Source organism: Phocoena sinus, chromosome 4 (genome assembly GCF_008692025.1).
Source record: "Phocoena sinus isolate mPhoSin1 chromosome 4, mPhoSin1.pri, whole genome shotgun sequence".
NCBI classification, from domain to species: domain Eukaryota; kingdom Metazoa; phylum Chordata; class Mammalia; order Artiodactyla; family Phocoenidae; genus Phocoena; species Phocoena sinus.
Window position 1 is genome coordinate 110,604,807 of NC_045766.1, and position 26,153 is coordinate 110,630,959.

Genomic DNA, 26,153 nt, shown 5'->3' on the forward strand with positions numbered 1-26,153 from the left:
GGAATAAAAAAAAACAAAACAAAACTAATAATAGTTGTTTGAGCTTCACCAACATATACAAAACCACCATCATTCAGAGGTTCCATTTTGAGATGTGCTGAGATGACCATTTGGGGATGAAAAGATGACAAAAATGAAAGTTTGAAAACCTATATAATCCACATCTTTTCAATACTTTAATCTTACATACATTATGATTATATAAAAGTCATAAGTGAAAGTTTCAAGTTATACTTGATAACACCTTTCCACAAATGAGAAGACATTCAGATATCTTGGATTATTCCAATATATTATCTATAGTTTAATAAAAAATATCAATTACATTATGTAGTTAACAATTCATTCCACATTTTATATTTTCTTTTCTTTTTCTTTACTATAATGTAAAAATGCTGTGCATTTAACATATTGTTTTAAAGATCAGCTTATTTTATGCCTAGCTATAGACTTTAAAATAGTAGTATGACAGAGCTTGATTATTACATGTTGAGCAAATAAACATTTATAACCCCGGTACATTTTGAAAAATTCATTTATTGACTTTTTGAAAGGCATTTTATTTATTAAAGCAAGGTCTTCTGAAAGCTATGTGAACTGATAGGACTCTCTCATTTAATTAGGAGACTTTTAAATTCTGTGTGTATATGGACTCTCCTATAAATGAGGCCAAAGAAATATTAGCAGAATAAATAAATAAAAATAGTCAAACATGTTCTTTTGCTTGCAAGGTTGGAAAGCTACTGTTATTTTTCTTTTTTATCTTTATTGGAGTATAATTGCTTTACAATGGTGTGTCAGTTTCTGCTTTATAACAAAGTGAATCAGTTATACGTATACATATGTTCCCATATCTCTTCCCTCTTGCGTCTCCCTCCCTTGCACCCTCCCTATCCCACCCCACCAGGCGGTCACAAAGCACCGAGCTGATCTCCCTATGCTATGCGGCTGCTTCCCACTAGCTATCTACCTTACGTTTGGTAGTGTATATATGTCCGTGCCTCTCTCTCACTTTGTCACAGCTTACGCATCCCCCTCCCCATACCCTCAAGTCCATTCTCCAGTAAGTCTGTGTCTTTATTTGTGTCTTACCTCTAAGTTCTTCATGACATTTTTTTTTCTTAAATTCCATATATATGTGTTAGCATACAGTATTTGTCTCTCTCTTTCTGACTTACTTCACTCTGTACGACAGACTCTAGGTCTATCCACCTCATTACAAATAGCTCAATTTTGTTTCTTTTTATGCCTGAGTAATATTCCATTGTATATATGTGCCACATCTTCTTTATCCATTCATACAACTTAGGTTGTTTCCATCTCCAGGCTATTGTAAATAGAGCTGCAATGAACATTTTGGTACATGACTCTTTTTGAATTATGGTTTTCTCAGGGTATATCCCCAGTAGTGGGATTGCTGGGTCATATGGTAGTTCTATTTGTAGTTTCTTAAGGAACGTCCATACTGTTCTCCATAGTGGCTGTACCAATTCACATTCCCACCAGCAGTGCAAGAGTGTTCCCTTTTCTCCACACCCTCTCCAGCATTTATTGTTTCTAGATTTTTTGATGATGGCCATTCTGACTGGTGTCAGATGATATCTCATTGTAGTTTTGATTTGCATTTCTCTAATGATTAATGATGTTGGCATTCTTTCATGTGTTTGTTGGCAGTCTGTATATCTTCTTTGGGGAAATGTCTATTTAGGTCTTCCGCCCAGTTTTGGATTGGGTTGTTTGTTTTTTTGTTATTGAGCTGCATGAGCTGCTTATAAATTTTGGAGATTAATCCTTTGTCAGTTGCTTCATCTGCAAATATTTTCTCCCATTCTGAGGGTTGTCTTTTTGTCTTGCTTATGGTTTCCTTTGCTGTGCAAAAGCTTTGAAGTTTCATTAGGTCCCATTTGTTTATTTTTGTTTTTATTTCCATTTCTCTAGGAGGTGGGTCAAAAAGGATCTTGCTGTGATTTATGTCATAGAGTGTTCTGCCTATGTTTTCCTCTAAGAGTTTGATAGTTTCTGGCCTTACATTTAGGTCTTTAATCCATTTTGAGCTTATTTTTGTGCATGGTGTTAGGGAGTGATTTAATCCCATACTTTTACACGTACCTGTGCAGTTTTCCCAGCACCATTTATTGAAGAGGCTGTCCGGAAAGCTGCTGTTATGATATTTGTTAGTCACTCCCAATATTTTTAGAGCCAGACTTTTCTTTTTTTTCTTTCTTCTTCTTCTCTTTTTTTTTTTTTTTTTTTTTTTTTTATGCGTTACGCGGGCCTCTCACTGTTGTGGCCTCTCCCGTTGCGGAGGACAGGCTCCGGACGCGCAGGCTCAGTGGCCATGGCTCACGGGCCCAGCCGCTCCGCGGCATGTGGGATCCTCCCAGACCGGGGCACGAACCCGTGTCCCCTGCATCGGCAGGCGGACTCTCAACCACTGCGCCACCAGGGAAGCCCTCTTTTTTTTTTTTTTACAATGTTGTGTTAGTTTCTGCTGTATAACAAAGTGAGAGCCAGACTTTTCTGACAGCTCCTAAAATGAGCCTGATGGGAATAAAATCCAGGGGGCAGTGATCACGTGGACCAGATATGCTCTTTTTATATACTCTTGGAAGATGTATAATCAAACAATTCCTTGACTACCTGATTCATACAGCATGTGCCTTCTCTACACGGAGAAGTATGCATGCACTTATTTTCAGCAACATGCCTATCTTCCTGGTTTCACAAACATGCCTTATTCCTGCATTCTCAAGAGGGTGCTATCACCCCAATAGGGGTGAAAATTGATCCTTAAGGGAGGGCAAACAAAACTTAGATATTATCATCGTTATTGCCCTCCAGAGCATCATAGCATATTTAAACAGATCTGCAGCAGATCTGCAGTATTTAAATTTCACGGGGTGGAAGCAATTAGGAAAAAATGTCTTAAAAGGCTTGTGTGTGTGTGTCTGTGTGTGTGTCATAGGTCAGGGGGCAATAATGACAAAAAGGTCAAAAAACACTGTATTATTCATCGTAACTCTAGGCCTTCTGTTCAAGTGTCACCCACTAGATTCTGTTTATCTCAAAGTATCAATAGTATCTCAAGGATATTTGTTTCAGTTTTCTAGTTTGATGTGTAGATTCTACTTTTAGAGTAGACACTTAAAAAGTCCTGGCTCGGCCATTCCCATGTAACTAAGTGTACTTTTTGTAAAATGAGGCAAAGACATTGGCCTCATATTCTTCCTAACAGTGTTATTGATGAGAGTTCTTATTCCCTTGGAAGATATTTCTCAAGTAGCTAAAAAAGACGGGATTTAAGTTTTAAATATGTTTGAAAGTGAAAAAAATATTTTCAATTACTGCCAGCCTACTTCCAACTTAATTCTTTTATTCTTATCCACTTTTTTTCTTTTTCCCTTGCCAATATATGCTGCCCCCAACTAAATGAGGGCAATAGTTGCCTGAGCAAATATAGCATCAAAGGCCAGACAACTGAAGATAAAGAGCTGAAACTTTTACATTCTAATTTTTTTTCCTATAGACACCCATCATATTTTTAGTAAAATACAAGGATATCTGTTCATATTTAATCAGTTGACTTTAAGGTCATAAGTTTAAATTGGAAAAAAGTTCTAATATCTCTATATTGCTATATGCATATTATGAAAATTATTTTCTTGGATAAGAAAATAATATAATCATTATACACATTAATATTTAGTATACTGAAATCCATTTGTAGTAATAGTTTTGTTTCCTAAAATCAGTTTCTATCTATGTAACTAACCATGAGTACATAAAACACTTGTTTCCTTATGAGTCAGGAATATTTTAATATTTGTTTTGTCTTGAGGAGGTTAATTGGAAAAGGCGGATATAATTATTATGACTTACTGATAGAAAAACAGAATTTTTGGATTTTAATTAGAAAAAAAGATTGCTGTTTTCTGACCCTTATCACAAGATATTTTATACCAAGCAGTATTTCCCCTGCAACTTGATGGTATATACTTTAGTGACACCTAAATTGTTTTTGTTTTTCAACTGTACTTAAATAAAACAATAAATGTCTCCTTTTATGCTGTGGCTAAACATACAATATCAACAGTAAGCATTGGACTGGAAACAGTTCTTTTCACCATGATTTTTATACACATTTGTTTTAATTATTTTGATAATTATAAAATAACTAGGAAATGAATCTGAGAAACTATCAAAAACTCTTGAATCATTGCCTTAAAATGTACATTTTTCAAATTGAGAAATAGGTTACTAATCTGTAAAACTAACTAGTATTTTTATCTGTTTCTCTCTACTTTGGCAAACTTCATTATGTAGTCATGTCTGTTAACCCCTCCTTCTCATACTCTTTTGCCCACTCAAACCCTTGTAGGCCTCCCACTGCCGTCTCTACAGTCTGGAAACTCTGGTTTCTAAGGCCATCATTGACCTGCTGGTCTCTGCACCTACTCCCTGAACTCCCTTGATCACCTGGTTCCCTTTGATATCCTTCATGTCTTCCCTCCCTGCCTTCCTTGTTCTATCAACCATGACCCTGTTTCCTTCACAGTCTCCTTTTCATCTTGTTTCTCTTTACAACGTACATATTTCCTCAGGGGTTGTCCTGGGCCTCTTTTACTTTTTCCCTACTCTTTCTTTCTCAGAGAGCTCATCTACTTTTAGGCTTTGTCCATCTCTTTAATTCAGATAATCCCCCCCATCTGCATCTCAGAATCGAACCTTTTGTTCTAAACTACAAATATAAATTTGGAAACTGCCTGCCTGAGATCTATACATGGTATCTTGTTGGCTTCTGAAGCCACTGAATCCAAAACTGTAATCATCCTCCCTACAAATTGTGGTGCCTTTCAAAAATTATTATTATTATAAGTATCATCATCTCTCTTCTAGTAACCATGGGTGAACTCGAGTCATTTCAGTTGCTCCTTCCTTTTCCTTGTCTGTAACATTCAGCCAGTAACCAAGTTACAGCATCCTTATTCTTCATTTTCTTTTTCCTGTACTCCTATGCCATTTTTCTATTAATATTGCATTTCTTTAAACTTCTAAAGTTTATAAAGCATTATTGCATGCATAACTTCACTTAGTACAACCAACCTGCAAAGTCAGTATTCTTTTTATAATTTTCATTCTGAGGCAGTATAACACAACGGTTATGAATTCAGGTTTGGAGACAGTCTGACCACATTCTGATCCTGGCTGCTTTACTTCCTAGCTGCATCATCTGTGGCACATTACTTAATTTTTTGGAACTTCACCTTCATCATGTCATAAATGGGGATTATAATGATACCTATCTTACTGGGCACTTGTAAGAATTAAAATATTTAGTGATGTTGTTTTTGGAATTATGCCTTGCATGTAATAAGTGTTTAGTAAGTGTAAGTTCTAACTATATTACAAATAATGAAAAGTTATACAACTTGAGGTTATATATTGTGACAGAGTACTAAAATTCATGTCGTTTGTTTCTATATCCCATGTTTTACTCACTGTATACACATAATTTTGCCTATTTTCTAATTTCTATAAGAGAAATTCTTTATTTACTGAAGACTCGACTAGGTTATAGTCAGAAAATTATCCGAAAGCGTAAAACTGCAATGGAATTTGTGGTTATATAAGTCAGTTAGTAGAGTTTACCTCTTAGTATGTTTTCACTCTGTGCTCCCATTGTTCCTATACGTTTTTTTGTTTAAAATGGGTCCCAGGAATAACATTAAAGCAAATATGTATATATCCCTGGATGGTTGTTTAGAATGTCTGCTAAGTTATGAATATTTAGGTATTTCATGAGTCTTGACATCTGTCATTTGGAACGTTAAAAGTTTCTTTTTCCCCTCTGAAAAAGACACAATGACTTTCTGTAAAGTTTCAAGAAGTTTTGGGATAACTTTGACACAGTATTTATATACATTCATGTACCAATTTGTGAGGGACTGTTGAGCCATGATTCTGGATGCTTATTTTAATATATCTTTAGTGTAATTAGAGTCTCTTGGAGTCTTGGAGTCTCTTAGAGTCTCTTGTAATAAAAGTCCATTACTGTTGCTATATTTCTTTACTCTTTAGGCAAGCTATAGCATTTATTTCAGAATAGCTTTCTTTATATTATTTAAAAATTAATACAGTATGTTCATTTCAGATTAAGATATGTGTTCTATAATAGCATATTTCATATTGTTTCCCTCTGTACTATACATATAGTTTCTAACCTGAAGAATGGAAGTTGACTTAGATATTCTTCATACCCTTAGGTTTTTTGGTACAGTTACATTAAATTCACTTAATTGTGTATCTATATGTACAAAACATTTCATTGTATAAAGTAAAAGTCACAAACCCGAAATGCTGCCCTTCCCACGTCGTCCAGATAAGTACCCAAACACTCTCTCTACATAAGGAAGAAGGAAGAGGAACCAGAAGTGAATGTCCACCATTTGAGTCAGCTCTTTAGAAAGAATCTTCACATAAACAATTCTGCTTGTATATCTTTGGACAAAACTTAGACACAGTGCCATAAAGGAGAGCCATAAAGGGAAGTTAGGAAATGTATCTTTTCTTGACATCAGTTTATCTAGCTAAAAATAAAAATAGGTAAGTTTCTTAGACTGAAGGAGATTTGTCTCTGACATAGAAGATGATGTTTACGCTGGTTGTTGAAGAATGGACAGAATTTCTGGAGGCGTTTGCCTTTTTGACTTGTAACAGGCATTACAAGCCAAGGACTAACTGGAGAGAAGATGTGGAAGCAGGAAAGATGGGCCATATCATATTACTATGGGTCATCTGGTTTGCCTGAAGCAAGTTCTGTATATTGGGAGATAAAGCTTAAAGGCGAACAAAGAAACTCTACTCATTCAGGGACAAATAATAGTGATGAGCATTTCCACATGGAATAGTTTAATGAAATGGCTGGATACCATGAAAGTTAAGCACACAACTGACTAAATCACTAGTTGTGTTGCTTCACTTCTGTGTTCTTTTCTTTACCAAACCCTTTCTCTTATTAGAACGTAAACTTTTATGGAAGTGTAGAGACTGACTTAGCCTTATAGAAGATTGTAAGGTTTACCTGTGTGGAGGGTGGTGATGGCAGCTGTTTACATCGCATCAAACCTCTCTAGGAGACTTGTGCATAATATTTTAAATATTATTATTTTAAAGACATAGATGTTTGTGTTTTTGAACCCTCCCATTTAATTGCCTTCAAAGCCAGTTGATAGGCTAATTCATAAACTTGCCATGACATTTTTAAAATTTGAAATCCATTTTATTCAGAGCAAAGGAAGACACCTGAAGCAAGCAAGTACAATTACTGAGAACCTTTCTTGCTGGGGGAAGAAGTTCACAGTGTTTCCCACAAGCCACCGTGCTGCTAGGGAACTTTTTTCTCATTTCTTGGGCACCAGCGGCCTGAGAGGAAAGCAAGAGCTGACAGCAGGGAAGTAGAGAAGGATAACTAGCTGTTGGCAGGAACTTGGAGGGATAGAAGCATCATCCAAAGGCAAACTGATACTGGTTCTTTGATTAAGTTATAAGCAGGTAGTTAAATCTCTCTACTAGGGAGTTAGAGTTGCTGCCTACAGAAGAAAGACTGCGGGAGATTGAACCTCAGAAAAGCTATATCCAGGCTGTGCCTTGAAAGAGCATTAGATTCTTACAGAAATATTCATCTAGCCTGGGAATGGTACCAGGATTGAGTTAAATGGATGTTGGTTGTGAAGTATAGAGGATTTAAATGAACATTTTCTTTCCAATCTTACTTCCTGTGGTTATATGCTTCCCTTCTAAATGCATCTGCTTAGCTCTTAATAATTCATTAGGGAAGTATGTTAATCTCTATGTATGTTTCATGTGACCACAGGGAACTGACCCTGACTTGGTGGTAACATATCCTAAATTATAGGCAAATTTTAGGGAAAAATAGTACAGTGTGACTCCACTACTAAACTTTTGAGTCTAAACCTAAAGTTAGAATAGCCACAAAGCCACAAGTATAATCAATTTTATAATCAGCCAATATATTCTTTGTTTTTACATTACTGTCTTCCTCGCTTGTTTTCTACCACCTAGAAAGGTGTGGAGTCTTTCAGTGGGTGCCCTGTTCGCATGCAAAACTTTTACACTTTTTACAAGGCTGTCCATTAGCAAATCATTTTCTAAGACATTTGTTAACTACTTGCAGAAAAATCTGAATTCAGTTAGAATTTTATTAAAGAACCCCCTTTTTCCCCCCCACAATTTCTCCCTTATTCCCACTTCACTCCCCGTCAAAGAGTATCGTAAGTCCTCTGCTTCATGTAGCATCAAAATGGTTTTGGAATGAATGGCAAAAGTCCATTACTGTTGCTATCAATTTTCTCAAGAAAATATTATCTAGCTCTTAAAAATTGTGTTTGCATAAAAATAGCACATTCTCAGTTCAGTCTCGTTTGTTTTGTTCATTGTCTTATCCTTGTTTGATGATACTTTTATTTATTTTAAAACAAAATTGTGCCACAAAGATGGAATGTAGGTCAAAGTATATAGAGCAACATGAACAATTCGAAATTCTGCCTCCTATTGGCATGGCAGTCAGAGGAGAACGCCAGAGGAGGCCTCTGAGAAATAGAGAGCTGAAGTTATCTCCTGATATACACCTTCCCCTCCCTGGTGACGTGGATATGCTCCCCTTTATCCATCCCCTTTCCATCCCAAAGCACTTTTGTCTGTTTTTCTTATGGTCTTATAAAGACCAATTTTGCAATCAGTTAAAAAAAAATTGTTAGATACTTTCTTTATCTGAGTTCCTGTGCTGTGAACTGTATAATCAAAAAGTAAGACAGAACTTTCCATAAGCAATCTATAGCCTACTAAGGGAAGCAGATTTCCTTCATTTTTTTCTTTCAACACAGGTTTAATAAATCCTTGAATGGGTATTCTGTGCCTGTTATTAGATTAGGCAGTAGGGATAATAAATAAAAATATAGGATAACTAGGATATAGGATATCTATCCCCAGTCTGAGACAAGCAAAAAAAAAAAGAAAAAACCCCACAATTTTTACACTATTTAAGTAATTGTTTTAACAAGGGAAAAATTTACATCTAAGTACTAGTGGAAGCACAAGCACCAAAACCCTTCCTGCAGAAGTTTAAAAAGGCCTCATGGAAACCAAACAGCTATCACTTGGAGTAGTAACAGCAGGAGTAGCAGAACACACAAGACACAAACGGAGCACAGGTCAGTAATAGGTATAATTTATTTGTACACTTGAGAGTGGAATTGGAAATATATACCTTTACACATTTTTATAGCTCTTTCATTACCTTCCCTAATGCCTGTACATTCATAGTAGGTTTCCAGCTAATGTTGTTCAAATTAAGTACCTAATGCCAGATACAATGGAAAGAATACAGATGATATAGGTTTGAATACTAACTTTGATATTTTATACCTTATAACCTTAGATAGTTATATTACCTTCCTGATCTATTATCTGAAAATAGGAACAATGTCCCCTCCCATATTGAGGGGTTTTTGCAACTATTATCTGAAATAACTGCTAAAAATTCTAGCACAGAGTCTGTGTATCTAGAGGGCTCTCAAGTAATTACTATTGCTTTTATTATTTTAATATAATTTTATGATTACATTTCATTTATTTAAAGCATTTTTCCATTTTCGTGATTTAAAGGAAAGCATCAAGAAATATATAATTACCCGTCAATATAATAATGTTAATTCTTCAGCATTTAAAACGACTGGTTTATAAACGTGTCTACGTTTATTCTACCACACTTGTAGGTAATATAAAGTTAATCTGATTTTGTACTTACGGACATTGATAGTTAAGAGAATTTTTTGTTTTTTTGCTTGTTTTATTTTGATAATCTTCTTATCAAAACACTTGAGGTAAGCAAGTGTTCACCCCCTATTCTGTGCTTTATTGATGGGAACTTATCACCCAAAGCAATTCTAATCATGTAGATAAGTAAAGGTATTGATTGGTTTGGCCATGGTCCAAGCATAGTTCAAGTTGAAAATTGTTTTCCCAAGTGCCCGGAGCTCATTTGGCTATTGCCTCAAGACTTTTTATGCATAATTAATCAGAGGGAAGGCTGGGGAGAGCAGGACAGAATGAGAGTATTGACCAGCCTCACTACCGCAGCTCCAACAGAAGCATTATTTCTGGCCCCTTTAAGCTGTCACAGTGTCAGAGGCATGAACGATAGTCACGACAGTATTATTAGATGGAGCAAGACAGCAGCTATAGTGCTTGATTCAGGCCACCATGCCCTTTATCTAGGGGATGAAGGACTGGAAGTTATCATGTCTTTTGTTCAAAATATTAGTTTGTAAATTTGTTATAGGAATTTTAAGGAAACCTAGTAGCATACTAACCCTTTTTTTAAAATGTCTTAAAATAGGAAATATATATACATACAATATATACCATAAACTGCCTCAGAATTTAAAATTTACGAGTGCAAAGCTTACATACTAAGATGAGCCATTCTCTCCCAGGTGTTTAGTTAAATATACTACCTGTCAGAAAATCATAGAATAAACAAATAGAAAAAAATAAAGCATTCATTTCTCACAGTATAGTTTTCAGTTCTTTGGTTATACCCTCAGATATCACTGCTATTGCTCTCTTTCATCAGTGCCCTCTCTTGTTACTCAGTCTATTATAGGCCTTCAGGTTTTAGTTCAGCTCGCCAATGCTTAATACTGTTGAGCACTGTTTCCTCTAGGAAGCACTACTTCTCAGGGCTCAGTCTCCCGTCTCCTACCCGCCATGGTTTTCCTCTTCTGTCTCTGGCCCTTCCTCTACCAGCTTTTCAAGGCCCCCCCTTCCTCTACCCCAACTAGCCGTATGAGTGTGCCTCTGGCTTTGTCCCATTATACTCCCTTTTCTGCCTCTATTCCCTGAGTATTCTCCCCAGGCAATTTCATCCACTCCCGTGGCATCAGTTACCCTGTATGTTTCTAAAAGCTATATACATGCCTAGTATGCAAAGATTTTTGTTTTGTTTTGTTTTTAATACCAAGGGAAATTCTAGAATTCCAAGACTGAGTTCCTAAGACTGATTCTTCCCCCTTCCCTGTATATTGACATAATTTTCATTCCGTCCTCCCTAACTGTCATCTCTGGGCATTTATATTTGCTCTTGGAGGAGGTTTGCTGCCATTCTCTCCTTTCCTCCCCTACACTTTTTTGTTATTTCAACTCATACTGATCCTATAAGCCTTTTTTGAGCCTTCTCCCCAACTTCCTCTCTTTAAGGAAATATGTATTTTTATATTTGTTTATATATATAAACATATATATATGTGTGTGTATTTTTATATTTGTCTTTCTTACTCATTCGATTGTAAGCTCTATGAGGAAAGGGACCATGCTGATGTACACTGAGCACGTTATCTGATACACAGGATACACTTCAGTAGTTTTAAAATTAGAATTTTGTGTTAAGTTGAGCATATGGTCAATATAGGGAGTCATGGGGCTCATAATATAATCACTGACTTGCACCTTTTGAAGGAAGAGTGTACACGAGGGAGGCTCCAGGGAGAACCCAGAGACTGTAGCATTTGATTTTAAAATAGTCTTTGGTACAGGTAAGAGGAATGAGCATTAAAGTTTGTTTGGTTTTTAAAAATATTTTCTTTAGGACTTACCATATATACATACACACATACATATATTTATACACATTATATGTGTATATATAGATACACTTTATATCAACAAAGAGTTACCTAAAATCCGCAGAATGGAGGCTGTGATAGACTTTAAGGGTAAATCCCAGTAGCACTGCTGAGTTTTTTTCGGCTTGTCTTTATCTCCTCTTCTGAGTCTGACTGTCATATTTTGTTTCTGTACCTCAAAAGAGATGACGTTAGACCTTTATCAGTTGTAGAGGGAAACATCCAACCTTAACAAATATTTAAGGAGTCCCTGTTGTAGGTATAATACACGGGAACATGCTGTGGAGAATGAAGAAGAGAAGTGTAGTGTAGCCCCTGCCCGGAGCCATAGTGATCAGTGTCAAAGGTGGGATGGAGCAGTAGATAGCAAGTTTATTTTTCTAGAAAGGGAAATCACACTCCCTAATATAGAAAAATATTTTATTCTGTGCCTCACCTTCTGGTAACTTGATGGCCTTGAGAAAGAAGCATTTGATTTTAAAATAGATACTTCCTTTTAAAAAGAGTTAGTCTTCAGTACAGTTAAGAGAAGTAGGGCTTCCCTGGTGGCGCAGTGGTTGAGAGTCCGCCTGCCGATGCACGGTACACGGGTTCGTGCCCCGGTCCGGGAGGATCCCACATGCCGTGGAGCGGCTGGGCCAGTGAGCCATGGCCGCTGAGCCTGCGCGTCCGGAGCCTGTGCTCCGCAACGAGAGAGGCCACGACAGTGAGAGGCCCGCGTACCACAAAAAAAAAAAAAAAGTAGGAGCTAAAGTTTTTTTATTCTCATTAAAACTGAACCTTATTCTCATATATACATAAACTTGGTATCAACAAAGAGTTACATAGCATCCACAACATGGAGGCTGTGATAGACTTTAATTAATTCCTAGGTAAAATTAGTATGTATTACAGTTTAGAGAAACAAAACACACAAACCGGCTAATCAAAATGTTCAGCTAACAGAGCTGGGGCTTTTTTCATTAGTTGTATTGTCTCGAATTTCATCACTGCAACAGCTGGCTTCTTGTCAATTTATACTTTGGACCTTTACATCAAACAGCAAAAAATTAATTACAGGAAAAGAAATCCCGATAGGAATTTCGCGCTTAGAGATTTTTCACAATTAACCAGGCATGAATGGTGCTGTTTACAGACGAAATGGAAAGGGAGAAAAGGAACAGCGTAGAATTTTCTAGAAGCATTAATTAACCATAGCAATGTTAGTCACTTGCTTCCCTGTGTTTGTTTTAAAGTTGTTTAGCTAAAGCTTTCAGCCTTCTCATTTCTGGAAGCATCCACTTCTGTTACTATATTGAATGCAATGAATCATGGCCTGAACTGTGAGTTTTCTTACAAAATGTCCCAAGTGGCAGCTCAAAAAATTACCATCCTCACTTCATTTTGAAACGAGTACCATCCTATGTATTACCTTAGTGATCATAATTATAATTTAACGAGCAGAAAGAGCATGCTTTGATGGTTAGTGCCAGGTTACTTGCAATGCATATTTTGGACTTGGAAGTCTTGTTCTCAGGAGTCACACTCATTGCCTCTCTGCACTAGAGATAGTTTAAATGTGACTTTTCTAAGCCTCTTATCTGTTGAGTAAACCAGCCGAAGACTTTTTAAATGCTTTCCTCAATCTAGGCTTCTACTTTTTTCTTCTTTTTTTATGTAGCTTAGAAACCCTTACTTGTGTTTCATTCTTCTAGTTCCTAACATTCTAATACAGTGAGTAGCTCTTACCCTTTTTAAGACTCAGACGCCTGGAGCATCTGAAGAACACCTTTCTCTCCTCAGAAAAATGCACAGATGAACATACATACAACATTTTGCATAAAATATCAGGAGTCGGTAGGAAAGCACGAACCCCAGGTTATAAATGCCTGTTGCTTTCACTGAGGAATGTATACATATATTATGTATGCATGTAAACATAACATATTTATATATAATTTAGAAATATATATACACACATATTTTTTAATTTGGTTAAATTAAAATGCTGATTCAGATCATGTGTTCCCTATTCCATCAGGTTATCTGTACTAAAACAAGTCAATTACCTTCTTTACCATTACCTGAATAAATTTAGATTTCTTATCCATCTTTATATACAGCAGGCCTTACTTATAAGCTTATTTGGGTGAGCATGTTTCACTGTACTGTCTCAAATGCTGCCACATTTCCTAAGTAATCTGTAGACCATAGCTGAGAAGAACATTCTTAACTTGTTTTAATGATAATATTTTTCTTCATTAGGTTTGTGAGCTGAGAACTAGTGTAAGATACTAACGGGCATTTTCCACTTTTTTCTTTTCAGTCTGAGAATGGTTCACTGTTATCCAAGGTCACTTTGAAAGTCTTTCTGTGATTTGCTTCCATTAATTTTATGCTTGTGTTTAGAGTTTTGAACCAAATATGAATTTAATGTTGCATTTGTCTATATTAAACTTAATTTGCCCCTTGTCAGATCATTTACAACAGAGATAACATTCAAAAGCCACTCTGTAAAATGTTTTGATTGCAATCACTAATGGAATTTTTCTGTCTATTTCTTTGTTGTATGCAACTTTCTATATCTTTCAATTTAAAAAGAAGCCTCTCCAGGAGATTTTTCAGAGAATCTAAATTAGTCTGTAATAGAGATTAATAAATTATTCTCTAATAGAATAGGGTCTTCTTCATGTCATATTTTTTTAAACAGTTCTTTTTTCTAACTCAGAAGTTTAATTTCATATTCCATATTATGTAAGTATGCTTCTTGGAATATTCTTTAAAGTAGTGACATACAAAATCCTAAATTGGATTATGATACCAAACATTTTTACCACTTTCATTTTTTTCTTATATTTTTTCCAAGTACTTAATTTGCCCTCATGTAATAAATTTTCTTCTTAATAGTTAATAGTTTTAGATGTTATTGAAAAGATAAATGAATGTTTAAGATCAATGTATGTTAGAAGGCACTAAAATGCAGTCTTATATTTAAGTAATAAAGAGTATTTTTAAAGTAGAAACTTAAACATGTACATTAAGGAATATAATTTGCGTGTGTGTTAAACATTATTTTGAGAAACAATTTACTACCTTGTGCCTGTGTCTTCAAATAATTAGCAATGTTGAAAACTTGGGAAATGTTTTCTCTTAGAATCCTATCTGCTATTTACCTTTTGAACCAGTATTTTACTTATTCAGTTGATGTTAGGGAAATATCAGACAAGTGTACAGAGATGCATTTATAAGACTGGTCTTTTTTTATAATGCTAGAATATTAGAAAAAGCCAAAATGACTAACATGAGGAAAATAGTTAAATAAAATTGCATTTTATGCACAAAATGGAATACCGTCATGGTGATAATATACTTATTAACATGGAAAGTGTTATATTAAAATTCAAAATAATATATAATATACCTACCTTTTTTCAAAAACTAGTTGTTAAGTAGGTAGGTAGGTAGGTAAGATAGATAAATAGATAGATGGATATGTATATAAGTATAGGTATGGATATAGATAGATATATATAGCTATTGCTATAGATATAAATAAAAATAAATAAAATATTTATCAACAGGGAAACAGTGATGTCATTTCGCTTGGGCTGCTATAATGAAATGCCAAAGACCAGGTAGCTTATAAACAATAAAAGTTTATTTCTCACAATTTCTGGAGACTGGGGGTCTGAGATCAGAGTGCCAGCATGGTTGAGAGAGGGACCTTTTCCAGGTCATAGACTTCTAGTGATATCTTTTTGTGGTGGAAGGAGAAAGGGAGCTCAGTGGAGTCTCGTATTTATAAAAGTGCTAATCACTTTCATAAGGGCTCTACCCGCATGACGTAAACACCTTGAAAGGTCCCACATCCTAAGACCATCATACTGAGGATTAAATTTCAACTTAGGTGGAATAGAATCATCTGTATACTATATATATACACTATAAAAATATATATTATATAGCATAATATATACAATATATAGCATATATGTGTGTATATAATATACAGTATAACTATAAATAACCCCTGAGAGCTTGTTCAGGGGTTGCAGGATGAACATGTAGTAGGAATCATGAAGGAAGAGTGTAGAGGGGGGATTCCTAACATAGCAACCTGACTTGCCCTATCAATCTGGGTGTCTTGTAGCAAAATTACTTTCACAGTCAATTCTGCCTTTTAAGATCTAAAATAGATAATTCAAAGAACATTAATACTTGGCTTAGGGAAATGTGTTTGTATTATAAAATATACGAATAAACTCATCGGCATAGAATTTCCACACTTTAAAGAGAAGAATAATGTTGTACCATGAAACCAAGTGAAGAAGAGCCAAATAGCTGCCTTGAATTCATCCTGGTTGCTTGTGTGTCTGCTGCAGAGTTGGGCTGGTTAGTTCCCGCCTCAGAATGATGGGAGCCAGAAATTTTAGGTTTATAGTAACTCTCACTTATTGGTTTTTATGTCATTCTTTTCTGAGCAGCATCAGAAATGAGTGTGTAATGTAAAAGCTGCCAAACATTGAAAGCTTTAGCCGCCAGACCCTGTACCAAGTGCCTTAACGTACCTCGTTTGAACCTTAAAAGAGCTTTTATGAAACTTGTTATCCTATTTTACAGATGAGGAAACTGTGTCCCGGAGAGATTCAATTGCCTAAATTCATGTTTCTCATAAATGTCCTCATTGGAACTAAAATCCATGCAGCAGGCAGTCATCAAATCCTGTTATTTCCACCTCAAAAATGCCATTCTTTTCTCCATTCCCACTGCATCTGGTCATCTCTCTTTTTTTTTTTTTTTTGGCCACGCAGTGCGGCTAGTGGGATCTTAGTTCCCCAACCAGGGATCAAAACTGGGCCCTTGGCAGGGAAGGCACAGAGTCCACTAGACCACCAGGGAACTCCCCTGGTTATTTCTTATCTTATACTTTGAATTCCATGGTAGCTTTCCTACCATTCAGCTATTTCCAATATCCAGTGTCTCCTCCACATTGTATTTACCAGAGATACTTTAATAAAAACACATTTGAGCTTTGCATCCCCCTACTTAAAAGTAGCTTAAGGTTTAAAGATTGTAAGGCCCATCCTAACTAGCTTCATCCTGCCTGTCTCACCTCTTCTCCTTACCACAAGCACTATTTCATGGCTAAACCAAACTCCTTACTACATCTCACCTTCTCGCTCAACACATTTGCACATCATTCCATTATCTTGGAATCTCTGTCCACATATGAGAATTTGGTCAATGTTTGCACTATATTTCCATGGTATCTGCTTCTAAGCAATACAGGAGAGTGGTAACCAAGGGTGAAGGTGCTAAAATCAAACTGTCTGGGCTAATAGGCCCCACTACTTAATAACTCTCTGTGCCTCAGTTTCCTTACCTATAAAACTGGGACAATGATAGTAACAACTTCAGGGTTGTTGAAAATGAAAGGAATTAATTCATGTGTAATGCTTAGAATAGTGCCTGGCAAATAATAAGCCAACATTAAGCTTTTGTTGCTGATTATACTATGATAATCATGATGGCAGTGATATAACAATCTTCCCCCAGAAAGGCTAAAGAAATTGCTTATTAATACTGGAGTCAACTCAGAGATTCATGGTCATACCAAAATAAAAGTATTTTGCCTATAGAGAGCTTGGATCTGGTTTGTAGGCTACTATACTTTAGCTACCCTATGGCATTTCTGGTCTCTCCTAAATTCCCAACTAGTTGAAATCCCACTAGTACTAGGACATATAATTTTCTCCAGACAGTACCTTCAGTATCAGCAATGAATATGCTGGACTACAATTCTGGAGGTGCATCTTTTTGCTGGTTGAATGGATGATGGAGCAAGCTATGCCATGGGTTCACTATGGGCTGATGTGAATCAGGCTCCAGACCTAGGCAGGACTCCTAAATGTAGCAGAGGGAAGTTCCTGTATCACTTTAAGACACCATAAAGTAAATAAAGGCCCGCAGAGTTAGAAATCTTGTTCCCTCCTCTGTCACATAGCAGACAACAATATAAGAAGTATTGTTTAGACTGAAATACTCAAATTAAGGAAAAGTTTTGCAGACACTGTAATTTTTATGAAGCTGCTACAGATATATTTGGATGTTGTTTTTATTTTGATGACTATAGTCCTGAAAAGTTAAATGTAAATTGCAGTGTTTCTTAGTAGAGTTTACCATTTAAAGCAACTCTACAGTAAATCATTTTGAATTACATCATAGCTTGTTAGTTTTTATTTATTAGAATATTAATATGCTAGCTTCTTTTCTGCCTTTCTTTTTTATTGAAGTATAACTGACATAACATTACATTAGTTTCAGATGTACAACACAATGACTCAGTATTTGTATATATTGCAAAATGATCATCCAGTCAGTCCAGTTAAGATCCATCACCCTACATAGTTACAAAACTTTTTTTTTCTTGTGATGACAACTCTCAAGATCCTCTCTCCTAGCTAACTTTCAAATATGCGATGCCGTATTATCAACTATAGTCACCATGCTGTACATTACATCCCCATATTTTTTAATTTTTATTTTATAACTGGAAATTTATGTCTTTTGACCCTCTTCACCCATTTGCCCAACCCCCCACCCCTACCTCAGGCAACTACTGGTCTGTTTTCTGTCTCCATGCGCTTGTTTTTTGTTTGCTGGTTGGTTGTTGTTATTGTTGTTTTTAGACTCCACATATCAGTTAGATCATACGGTATTTGTCTTTTTCTGTCTGACTTATTTCACTTAGCAACTATTTACTTTAAAGTAGGACACACTTGTATCAGCTACGGTACTTTCCAACTCAAAGGAGAAACCTGTGGCTTAGAAAATTGCAGCATTAAAGTGGCAAATGTAAGTAAATTTTGGAAAGTAGTGTTTAATTTTTAGGAGAAAAATAAGAAGCCATAAAATAGAAATCTAACCTGGGGAAAACAATAGGAGCCATTCTATTAGACCACTAATATCTAAATTTGATTTTCAGAAGGAAGAATGTATAATATGTAGATGTTATTATTTTATTTCATGTTTAAAGTGTATCAGGTTTCTGGTTCTCATCATTATAATGAGAAATAATATCAAATGGGTTCCCAACGAAGTGTCCCAGCTGTACACACACACACACACACACACACACACACATTTAAATTAAAGATATACATCTAATGGTGGCACATGGGTCTGAGAAAGGGATGGGGAAAATGAATAATAAAAGTGATGACTTGGGTTTCTGTAGCACCTGAAGTTTAAAACATACTTGCCTGATGTGATGAGGTAGAAAGAACTTTGGATTTTAATGAGAAGAACTAAATTTTAATGGTTGCTTTTCTAGTTATTATCCACGTGAGGTTGGGCAAATGCCTTAACTGTCTAGAGTTTTGGATTTCTCATCTGTGAAATGGATATAATAGAGAGTTCCTTCGAGGATCAAAAAATAATGTACATACAGCCTTTGGAAATTGCAAAGCATTGTACAGATTTCAGAGATTATAGAAATAGAGATCTCAAAAATTACTCTGAGATTTCAGAGATTATTTCAGAGATGAAATAAGTATGACAGAGATACTGTTCTCAGTTTGTGCATGAGGAAAATGAGATGTAGAACAAGGAATGTGTGACCAGGCTAAAACTGTGCCCTGGGCTTTTGAGTCCAAATGCTGCCGGTACTGCATGCTAGACTGTGCTGTTTCTAAGCCAGGGTTGTGCATCATTTATAGGGCACAGCTATAGTAAACTATAACCTAAACTGATTTCAAAGACTTTAAAACATACAATTATTGAGTCATCTTAATAAGAAATGCTAATATTACCAGGTGATGTTTATGTTTGTTTTCAACTGCAGGTAATGAATTTGGGCATCCTGAATGGTTAGACTTCCCAAGGAAAGGAAATAATGAGAGCTACCATTATGCAAGAAGGCAGTTTCATTTAACTGATGATGACCTTCTCCGCTATAAGTTCCTAAATAACTTTGACAGGGATATGAATAAATTGGAAGAAAGATGTCATTGGCTTTCAGCTCCACAGGTAAGCTCTTTACTCTAAATGTTATGTTTTAGTCACCAGTGTTTTACATGCTTAGAATGGCAATTGATTTAAATCTATATGCAGATCTTTTAAACAGCATTTTATTATTCAGTGTGTAGTGCCCTGTGACATACTTCAGGTTGTCAAAACATGTTACTGAAGTCTCCCCAATAGATAATGAAAATCTTAAACATAATCCCCTGCTTACATTCGTGGTTAGCTTGTCGTTGTTGTTTAAATTTAGTAATTTTTATTTCAATTGGTTAAAATAATTGACAAAAGCTCTGCATGGCATCCACTTTGGAAATTGCTGTGGAAATATCTTAATTGTTTTGACTGTTTTTCTTTACATAAATAATTATGCTGTCATAAAGAAACTGCTTTGACAACATGGAGATTTCTTTATTCCTTTTTTTTTCCTTCCTTTACTGGTCTCTAACTTGTCATTTCAATAGATGCCATTATACCTCCATGCTGTTTTGTATTTTTCATGAGCCTGACTCTCCTCTGGAATTAAAGTCTCAGTTTTCAATAAGTTTTAGAAAATGTAATTAACAGGTTCAGATTTTATACAGTGTTTTTTTTTTCCCTTGCAAAAATTTGCATATAATATGTGTTACTTATAATCCATTTACTGTCTACTGGTGCTGTTTGAAACTACTGTTGATGTGTTTTTACTTTGGTGTCTCTGATTTTTTTTTTTAATGGTTGGACAAAGGTACTTATATTTTCAGTAAGATTGGCTACATGACACAAATGCCCTAATCACATTTATTAGTAGTGCTGTTTCCAGAAGAGAGAGCAAAATGATGCGCCTTTTCAATAGGAACAATGTTGAATACCAAAAGGCATGCTGTTTGCTCTAGAGCCTTAGCTCACATTTCTAAATTACCAAGAGTGGCGCTGCTGACGTGCGTGGAAATAAGTCCTATCAAAGCTGGGGCTGGAAGAGGGTAGGGTTGAGAAAACAAAGCCTTCTCACTACCTACTGTAAAATGTGGTGTATAAAATAAGAGAGCTTGTAGATGTTGTAATTCCTTTTCAGACTTTCTCTATTATTAGGCAAAAAAAAAAAGTATACTGTGAAGGACTCTTGGTTGTTTTTGAATCTGACAAAGTCGTGCAATAATGTAAAGTTTTTAAGAAAACTACAACTTCAGAAATCTGGATATAATAACAATGTTACATCATATTTTGAAAAGTAATTTTATATACCTTACCTCATTAAGGACTAAAACAAAAGTCTTAAAGAAAATTCACTTATAAGTAGATCTAATACACACACACACACACACACACACACACACACACAGATGCTTTATGTATAGCACAGGTGCTATATTTTTAGCTAAAACCTAAGCCCAAACCCTAATCCTCTGTCTGTGCTTTGTTTGAAGTTGGCAAGTTGCTGGTGAGCTTTTATACTCCTTAAGCAATTTTTTGAGACTGCTGTTGGCCTAGAGTTTGATAGGGCATGATTGCAACATGTTCAAAAAATATAACATGCTAGAATTTTCATTTTTGGCTTAATAACTAACAAGGCTGTTAATAAAAACAACTTTTTTGTAAAGAATTTACTTGTAGCAGCATCTGGGTATTATTTAAATGTATTATGCGTTTTAATTCTTGCAGGCTCATGTTAGTGAAGAGCATGAAACCAATAAGATCATTGCTTTTGAGAGAGCAGGCCTTCTTTTTGTTTTCAACTTTCATCCAAGCAACAGCTACACTGATTACCGACTTGGAACGACAGTGCCAGGAAAATATCCTTTTTGTTGCCAATGAATATGACTGTCTGCATTCAGTTTTTTTATTGCATCATAGAGCGTCAGAAAAACTAATGCTGATCTTGGTGACGGTAGCTCTCAGTTTCTTCATCTGAAAAATGAGGGACTTAAAATAGTTGATAAATCTTTGCTTAATTCAGTTACACTAAGTTAACCCTAAACTCCATTCTGGCTCTAAAAAGTATGATTTTTAACATTTTCTTAAGTAATATTTTAATCCAATATGTAGTATAGGATTAATATACTATTAATAGTATAGGAGATAATTGTTGTTTCTCTTTATGAAAATATTTTGTAAGTTGCCCTTGAGAATTGTCTCCTTTCCCCCTCTCCACTGAGTGAGCAAGTAGACAGTAGCTGTAAAGATAGCTTCCTTCCCCTTTCTTTTTCCCGTCTCCTAAAATACAAGACATAGCTCGCTTTTATGGGCCTGAATTGGTAAGGAATCAGGGCATGGGAGGTGGAAGCAAAGGAAATAATAGGGAGAATGTTTTGATATCGTCTGAACATTCATTTACTCATCCATTCATTCATTTCATGCATCTATCTATTGAACACCTGCATGCCAGCCCTGTGCTGGGTGCTGGAAGTACAGGAATTTTCCTGGCAGATTCAGTCACTGCCTTCATTGAGCTTTTAAGCTAGTGAAGAAGACAAACATTAATAATTGTAAGTGTGATCATTGTGACAAAGTGAAACCTGCTGTGTATTTTAAAGAGATTATGGCTTACCCAATCCATGGGAAAAAGTGACAGATTCAGGATCTAGCAACAAACCAGCACAGATTTTTAAACAGGCAGTAGAAATAATGTGTTCTTCCTCTGAAGCCCTAACAATGATTAATGTCAGCCACCTGAGTGAGATGCCAGATGCCAACCTGAAGTCCTACGCGTCAGGGTGTCTCTAGCTACAGTAAGAGAAACCCCCTTTTTGGCTGGCTCAAACAATAAGGAAAATGCATTTTGCCAAACAATGAAAGCCCTGAGGTAGGGGGACCCCAGCACTATGACAATATCATCAAGTTCCCTGGTCCATTGGCCTTTCTGCTTTTAACTCTCAGGGTGCCAGCAGTGTCCAAAGGCTGGCACCTGGTAGAGTTGCAAGACAACAGCCATGGTTCCAAATGTCACCTTCAGACACAACAAAAGGCAAATAGATTTGTGTCTTTTTTCAAGAATGAAGTCACTTTAGCAAATTTCCTTTTGTATCCCATTGACCAGAATTCAGTCACATATCCCCAGAGAGGTGTCTAGGGAGGAGAATGCTATCATCATGAGTAGCTTAATCAGGAATTACCCCTGAGTCTCCAGGAAGTGGCCTCCTTGGTGAAGTGGTTGCCCAGACAGAATGTTTCTTGGCAGTTGGGAGTAAAGGGCCATACTGTCGGTAAGTAGCCTGTGGCATCTGTGCTGCTCAGTGACATTCAGCGTCGTGAAAGATGTTCCCTGTCTTCTACCCCAACCCTCCCAGATCAGCATCCCACAGGACATCAGAGCATTGGGGAGGGAAGGCTATTGCTGTGACTAATAGTCTAAATGTGCCCCAGTTAATACAGAGAATGCTCAGATAATGGAAATCAGTGTAATGGGTTGTCTGCACTAAAGAAGAGCTGTACTGTTCAGGAGGCAAACGTTCTCACCATCTCCATGAAGAAATGCAAACAGATGCTAGACATGTAGCAACTCATACATAAGCCTTCTCAGCTACAAACTGCTAAAAGTGATACCCCTAGACTAAATCCTGCTATATCTAATAATGTCATATAGTCAAGACATAATTTTGATTTTTATCAGACCAAAATGCAATTACAGAACACTTGTGATCTATTGCAGTGTTTGTTAGTTAAGTACTGCCCTTGACCCTAAGTGGGGAAGAAGAGATGTACAAAACCAATTTAGGATGTAAGGCATAATGCAGTAAAGGGGATGGGGCAGGAGTGTTCCACAAACTTATCCTCATGTTTAACAGAGGATAAGTAAAAGAAAAATAAATAAATATGAGAGAGAGAGAAAGAAACAGAGATTGATTAATTGATTGATTGAAAAGGAAAAGACTTTTAAGCCTGGATGGGGGAGGGGAGAGAGAGAGATGATTAGTGGACTGATGGATTGATTAAGAAAAGACCTTTAAGCCTGGACCTCGAGAAATGGATAAAATTGTAGAAAAAATTGAGGAAGGCCGTTCAAGCTGTTGGAAATCAGAGACTATCCTTTGATAATGGATAGTACCATAGATTAACTGGAGAATGAGGACCAGAAGGAAAAGTACTCAGAGATAAAACTGAAAAGACAGATTGCCATCACATAATAGAATATTTTAATGCCTTATTAATTAGTTTAGGCTTTTTTTCTATAGTTTCATAGTGAGTCACTGAAGGGTTTGGGCTAGGGAGCTACTTGATAAGAATGTATGCATTTGGAAAAGTTCTCATGTACCCAGGGTGTTAGAGAGCTTTTATGAGGAGAGAGGTTGGAAGTACAGGTATCAATTATGAAAAATTGAAGTACACGTAAAAGAGAATTAGGGTATGAACTGAAGTAATGTCCATAGGATAGAAAGAGGTATATGAAGCACTTTCTTGCAGTGAAAGGACTCAGCAATTGTTTGGACACGGGGTGTAGAAAAGAAGATACAAGGTTTCACTTTGAAGAGTGAGAAGAATGGTAGTAGCATTATTACTGAGGATAGCAAAGCAAGGAGGAGGAGTAACCAGTTTGGGGAATAGAAAATATGAATTTAATTTAGCATCATTGACAAATGGAAATATATGGAATTTCAATGATGATGTCTAGGAGAAAAATCTTGGCTCAAGCTACATTGATCCCCTATCTGAAGTCTGTGTAATTTAACAATATTATTAAATGAAAATATATATAATAACATAATATATTTTACTAAGTAAAATCCATCCCCAAAGTTAATTTTGTTTAATGATACAAAGTTACACTGTACATGAAAGTCTAGTTTGGTTTTGGTAAACCTTGCCACAAATTGAATCTTTAGAAATTTAGCAATTTGTTTAAATGCCCATAGGCACCTGTTATACAGAAAATTTCTATACTGATAAATACTGAATGCTTTATATGAATGACTCATTTCAGAATATGTACTCATTAAATGTTGTAATGATATACAGATCTTGGAAAACTGGGCCATATCTTTATAGAAGTCATAGTTGCAGCCTTAGTCATCTGTTGCATCTCTAAGAGAACCTTGAAGAAATATTGTTTGGTTCTTTTACTACAAGTATTTTGTCTTCTACAGATTTGTGCCCACTTGGACCTTATTTACTCTTGCTGCCTTTCTCATTCCTGTCTTTCTGTAAACAAGCTGTAACTAATTCCCATATGTTATTGCTTCCTCCAAGGACATTTGCATTTTAATAACAGTCTCTTTGAATACTCAAAAGTATGGAAGACCTAATGGACTAGATGTCTAGTAGAATAATTTTTTTTATAATGAGGATTTTTCTTTTGAGGAAAGGAAGGCAGGAGAGCATTTCCAACATACCTTAAACCATATTTTCTAATTAGCTATATTACTACTGCCAGCCCTAACTCCTAGCTTGAAATCATAAAAACTTCTAGTTTTTGAAATGCTTTATACTCCAATGACCCAGTTCGGTGCAGAAATCCCACCTATATACTCCTTCACAAATCATAGCAGTCATTAGAACACTTTCCAGTCTTAGGAATCTCACTATTTCACAAGGTAAACAATTCAAGTTTGTTTGTTTGTTTTTAATATAGCCTTAAATGTAAATGCATTAATTCTGTACTCTGGGTCCAATGCCTGTTCTATATGCCAGCTATTCAAATCAAAAAGGCATTTAACTTGTTCCTCACAGTACCACCTCTGCTTAGTCTACCCTCTTCCAGACCAAATATACCTCTGGTTTCTTTAATAGATTCTTATGATACTTTCCAGACCTGTTGCCATCATGTCTCTCTTATCAAAATCCACCCAGCATTGTTCACACTCCTCTTCATTGTGTCTCCAGAACTAACAGCAGAATATTCCAGATATGATCTGGCAAGTATGATATTGAGTGCCCCATTACCTCCTCTTATCTTGAGACTGCTGTCTCATTAATGGAGTTAAAGTTACATCAGCTTTTCTGGCAGCCATCACATTTTTCACTCATACTGTATTCACTTTCAAATAAAAAGCTTTAGCTTTTCTTTATGTGTACTTGTATTATGTCCTATCTCCCTTATTCTTTATTTATTCAGCTAATTTAACTAAAATCCCAAATTTAACATTGAACATAAAAAAACATTATTTTTTGTCTCTAAACTATTAATAGAGAAGATAAAAGAACACAAGAGTATTAATGTTATGATCATACCATCTCCCCTAAGCAATAGATAGATCTCTTCTTTCAGATTCTTGTTGTTTCTAGCTTAGCTTTAACAGTCCTTTTTACTATCCTTAGCATTTTACAAGTCTCATTTCTTTTTGGTCTTTCATCTTTCTGACTTTGTTCTTATACCTTTAAACAACATTGTAGTTCAGCATTATAGAATCATTTCAGGTATAGAAAGTACGAAAACATTGGGATTTCTATGCTGTAGTTTCTGACTTTACCAAAGTGTTCTTCTATGACACTGGTATTTCCAACTACTGAGCCAGTGAATTGAATACAGATTTTTCTCTG

The 26,153-nt window shown here is 35.8% G+C and overlaps 1 protein-coding gene across 1 annotated transcript in view; it reads left to right on the forward strand.

Annotated features, from left to right (window-relative positions):
• GBE1 (1,4-alpha-glucan branching enzyme 1) overlaps positions 1–26,153 on the forward strand; it is a 297,826-nt gene that overhangs the window by 239,669 nt on the left and 32,004 nt on the right. Inside the window, exons 13-14 of the mRNA XM_032630067.1 lie at positions 19,525–19,709; positions 21,342–21,472. Coding sequence (XP_032485958.1) covers positions 19,525–19,709; positions 21,342–21,472 — 316 coding nt within the window. The remainder of the gene's footprint in view (positions 1–19,524; positions 19,710–21,341; positions 21,473–26,153) is intronic.